This window comes from Arachis ipaensis, chromosome B03 (assembly GCF_000816755.2).
Source record: "Arachis ipaensis cultivar K30076 chromosome B03, Araip1.1, whole genome shotgun sequence".
NCBI lineage: Eukaryota > Viridiplantae > Streptophyta > Magnoliopsida > Fabales > Fabaceae > Arachis > Arachis ipaensis.
The window spans coordinates 134,230,759-134,236,155 of record NC_029787.2 but is presented as its reverse complement, the minus strand read 5'-3'; the positions used below and the strand labels follow the sequence as shown (position 1 = coordinate 134,236,155).

At 36.0% G+C, this 5,397-nt stretch overlaps 1 protein-coding gene across 1 annotated transcript in view; it reads left to right on the top strand.

Annotated features, from left to right (window-relative positions):
- Window positions 1-1,469, top strand: part of LOC107631998 (probable signal peptidase complex subunit 1) — a gene marked incomplete in the record, with an annotated part of 2,040 nt that extends 571 nt beyond the window's left edge. The window contains 1 exon segment of the mRNA XM_016335613.2: window positions 996-1,469. Within this exon segment, the coding sequence (XP_016191099.1) occupies window positions 997-1,278 (282 nt within the window).

The window sequence follows — 5,397 nt, the reverse complement described above, 5'->3', positions numbered from 1 at the left end:
TCGTTTCGCGTTGCTGAGCAACCAGATTCTTAGAGCAATTGTCTTTGTTCTGTTTAACTGATCTGAACTTGTAACGATTCTTTGTTGAATTTGATGCTAGGTTAATTTGTAGGTTATTTTCTTGTTTGGGGAAAACAATAGGGCGCAGCAATTATCGATTATTATTTCATTTTAGATTAGATGATATTTTCTGAATCCAGAGAATAATTCTCTTGAATCTGAGCAGAGCTTTTCTCAAATTTAATTAGAGTTTATAGATCGACATTTTCGATTGTACCTTATATTGCACTGAGCAAGGGTTTGCAGCTACACCCACAAAACAAAGATCTTGTCCAAGTTTTTTTGTGTGAAATCTATTATTATCATTTATTTTGCATCATTGCATGCCATCTAGCGTGTGTGTAATAGTTATAATTTGTTACATCGCTGCACCATGTCACACATTGTGTTCCATTCCGTGATTGTGATTGATGAAACTTGAGCGCCTTTATCGCTGCTTGCGACTTCTAGGAAGAGTTTCGAGGGAAAAATGCAGGAATTTTTTCTTTTTCCTAGTTTCACTCGTAAACCTGACGCAAATTTGGATACAGTTCTCTTTTTCATGATAGGTTGGACTTGGCTGTTGGCCTGTAATTAGATGCAATATTTATCTGTAAGGACACAAGAAATTGAGAAAAAATAAATAATTCTTTAAAAGACTTTGAAAGTTTTTGTTGTTTCTTACAAATGTAATGTTTTCTGGTGGAATTTAGATTCTCTGAACTGAGGAAGCTGGTAAAGTGATAAAGTGATGAGTTAATCACCATTGATTTTGTAACTTATATAAAATGTGTGTCCTACTCTCTTAATTTAAGAGTGATCAACTCCTCACTTTACTACTTTATCAACTTCTTCACTTTAGAGGATCTTGATCCTTTCTGGTGTGATAGCTTTCAATCTTTTGGATTCAGAGTGTGATTTAGTGTTTTTTGTTTAACTTTTCTTGGCTTTCATTAGATGGATTGGCAAGGACAAAAGCTAGCAGAGCAGCTGATGCAGATATTGCTGCTTGCCTTTGCTGTGGTTGCATTCACAACTGGATACTTTACGGCTTCTTTCCAATTGATGATCCTCACATATTTTGGTGGTGTGGTTCTCACTACATTGGTGACCGTCCCTAATTGGCCCTTCTACAATCGCCATCCTCTCAAGTGGTTGGACTCAAGCGAGGTAGAAAAGCATCCGAAGCCACAGCCGTCGGCAAACTCAACTTCAAAGAAGAAACCTGTTAAGAAGTAAGACTTGGAATAACAAAAGAAAATATCACTTATTGTGGTACTAGAAATACATGATTTTAAAGCTTAATTTGTTTATACTTTTGACAGTAATTTGCATCCTATTTTCTACCCCTCCCTTTCCCTATCAGTAGATTTTCCAGTATGCTTTTGCATAGACTACAACAATATATTTGCTTGCCTTGATTACCTCTTTACCTGTTTTTAAGTTTAATCTCTTTTAGATATTGATAGTATAATGGGGTTAGAAGGTAACACATGTCATCTCGGTGGTGATAGTAACTTAGCATACAATTTTAATCGTTCTCGTGGCATGAAAGCCAAATGATTTTGTATGCTACAATATAATCTCCTGTCAAAGGTCATGAACTAATGCGTTGCTTGGAGAGTAAATCCCCATTTTGGTTCCTAAAATTCATGCGATTACTCATTTTAGTCCTCGAAATTCAAAATTTCCCATAGTAGTCCTTCAGATTTAGGTTCGGGCATTAATTTGGTCCCTCAACCATTTCTGACGATGAGTCAGCAAACGAGTGTTGAGGTGGCAAAATCTGGCCATGTTGGACTTTCCAACAATTAGGTGATATGACAATATTTGATTTTGGATCCCATTTGGTTTTCAGAACCCTAATTACTACTACTTTTTCCAACTCAGAACCCTTATTACTACTACTTTTTCCAACTCAAATCAACCACATGTGAGTTTGTTATGTTGAAAACCAGAAGCGAAAAAATTGAAATGAAAGAAGGGGAAAAATCAACCACGTGGTTTGTTATGCTGAATTGCTTTCCTTTACCCTCTCTCCTGACACCCCACCACTGCCAAAATCTCAACATCCGCCACCACTGCCACTATTGCTTGTTCGACTCAGAAAAGGGGAAGGAGTGCGACGAAGAAGGTGAAGGCGGAGGCGAAGAGGAAATTAGGGAGAAAGGAACGGGTCGGGTGGGAGACAAGGAAGTAGAAAAGGGGAAACGAGAGGAGAAGGACGGCACGGAGCAGGACAGACCAATGGTGGAAAGGAGAGATTATGTCAAAAAAGGGGAAGGAGTACGGCGGAGAAGGCAAAGGCGGAGAGGAAGTCAAAGAGAAAGGAATGGGTTGGGTGGGAGACAAGGAAGTAGAAAAGGGGAAGCCAGAGGAGAAGGATGGCGCAAAGCAGGAGGAAGAAGAAGAAGTTAGGTTCCAGGACCAAATAGGGTCCAAAATCAAATGTTGGCATGTCACCTAATCGTTGAGTGTCCAGCGTGGCAAAATTCCAGCGTGGCAAAATTTTGCCACCTCAGCACTTTGTTTGCTAACTCATTGTTGGAAATGGTAAGAGGAACTAAATTGAGACTAGAATCTGTGAAACTATTATGGGAAATTTTGAATTTCAAAGACCAAAATGAGTAAACGTATAAATTTCAGGAACTAAAATAGGGATTTACTCGTTGCTTCGAACTGCTCTTATTATTAAAATGACCAAACCGCATTCTTTATACTTTCATGGAACCCGGCCCCTTCTCAGAAAGAGATATGCTATTCGTAATCACTCACCATATACACCGAATTGATACTGTTCCGTCTGTGATGACCGAGGTTGATGATCTCCGGCCGAGCACTTGGATGCGTGGCTAGATTATATGTTGTCCTCGAGCAACGACGTGAGTTTAACCTCGGCCTTCTGAAACGGCCCTTTGTTTGATAGCGGCGATTTCCCTGTCCTCTTCGGCTAGGTCAAGCTCGGCGCTCCTGGCCCTTTGATTTTGTTGTTCGTCGTACAACTCGGCTCTTAACGTTGGTAATCCGACCTCAATGGGGATCAGTGCTTCTGAGCCATAGACCAACTTGAAGGGTGTTTCGTCTGTAGTGTTATGTATTGTGGTGTTGTAACTCCACAGTACTTCGGGAATGAGCTCGGCCCATTCTCCCTTTGCGTTGTCGAGCTTCTTCTTTATTGCCTGTACATATTCAAGTTGATACATATATTTCTAAAGACGAATTTAAAACTAATAATGCTCCTTCAATTCCCTGTGATCATTTCTACGTTTGAGTTTGTTGTAAATGATGCGTAACATTGAGGTAAACACTAATTTATTTTTGTTTCTCAGTTCTCACACTAGATATTTGCTTTAGGGGATGAATAAGCTGCTCATTTAACCAATCCCAATCAGCTACTAAAGCCTTTTGATTATAAGCCGATTTACCTTTGAATTTTCCTTTTTCTTATTTAGTACCCACCCCAAAGCCCAATTCACACTAAGGTGCAAGAAGCAAAGTTGCTACGGTCATCACTCATCAGACGCCCCTAAGTCCTCCCTCATCAGTTATAAGCTCGCTTGCCTACATACCCTTCATCTTCTCTGTCTGTTATCAATAAAGATTTATCATTTCTAATATAAAATTTCTTCTTTTTAACTCAATAAACTTTTTTTTTTTTTAATTTCTGCTAAGCCTCATCCACAACCATAGGGCTCAAATGTTGTCATTTTCTCTTGTTCTTTGCGATGCCACAAATATTATCTTGAAATTTTAGAGGGACCACATATTGGCCAATCCAACTTTGGGGAGCTAAATGGTCATTATCGGATTAGGAGCATTATGAATGTTGGAGTGCTGCTGCCCATCGCTGTGTCCATACTCCATAATGTGTCTATATCTTCTCCCCCATGTGTAGTTTGATCATTGACAAATACTGAAGGGAGCGAAATTTGTTTCAAAAGTTCCACAGTATGGCTCCTGTCTAAGGAAATAAAACTATAATGAATATTGAATACCTATAATATATCATCATTTAAAGAGTTTGAAATTCTTGATTTCCAACCCAATAATAGCATGCCCTAATGGGAATTACCATGAGCTTAATAGCTTTCAAACTTGTTTAGGTATCATTAAGTTGTTAAAAAAAATTAATAAAAAAGATTTTTTTTTATGTGTTTGACAAAATTTTAGTAATAAAAGTAAAAGTACTAAAAAAAATATTTTTAACATAATTATTAAATAAAAAAATATTTTTTTAAAAATATCTAAATATAAAATTATTTTTATTTATTTTTTTAAAAATCTTTTTTGTAAAAATTCACTCAAACAAGTCATTCATTTGTCTATTCTATATTCTGATTTTAGTTTTTCGTTGAAAGGATGGAAAGCCTTGATTTCTAGATTTATCTGAAAACATACGAGTTTAATTTTGCACCCGAAAAGAAATAAAATAAAAGACCCAAGATCACTTTTTATTTTTTAAAGTAAAATTCCATTTCATTTTGCCAATTGTACTTTTATTATTTTTGGTCTAAGGATTTATAGCTAAAACAAACTTAACTTCGAAGGTCAAATGACATCTTTTTTATCATTTCAAATTCGTATCCAAAAACACTTGAAAATTTCGTTGATCAGAAATTCAATTACAAGATTTTCCTTTTAAACATGATTTTTCCAGAAAAAGAAAAAAAAAAGGATTAAAACAATTCTGTATATCATCAATTACTAATTTGAAGTGAAAAACATGGACCAAGAACTAGAGAGAATGAGACAGCAGTAGCTTCCAACATTCCACACCAATAATTGATAAATAGAAATAGAAGTTGATGTTAATTGAGTAAGAGTGTTCAACGTCCCATAAAGTAGGAACCATCGTTAACCATACACAACATTATTATTTATAAGTTATAACTATCTTGGAAGTTGAACCACACTTTGAATAACAAATATAATGATGTAGCTATCAGTGCTTGTGCCTTCAATCGAAATCTTACACGTCATTTGGAATCTCAAATTATGTGGTGCTCTCTATTCTCAGCTACGAGTGGAATCAGTGATATTGTTATTCTGATTCTTTGAGCGACTGGTTTTAATTAAGTGACGCGTCTTAATAGCAAGGTAACCTAAAATCGAAGATTCTAGTGCTGAAAGATGATATCAGATTTGTTTCTCTTTTCTAATAAGAAAATTGTCTTATTCTTCTTTTGTTTTTATTTCTGGGATGTGTAATAGTGTTCACCTGATATTTTCTGTGTTGCTACTAAGCCTATGGCTGGCATGAATCTTATAAGAAGGTCAAATGGTAAAAGAATTTTGACTTATTTCTTAGAATATTTATTGTGAAAATCTAAAATTTTTATTTGTGTTGAAAAATGCGAT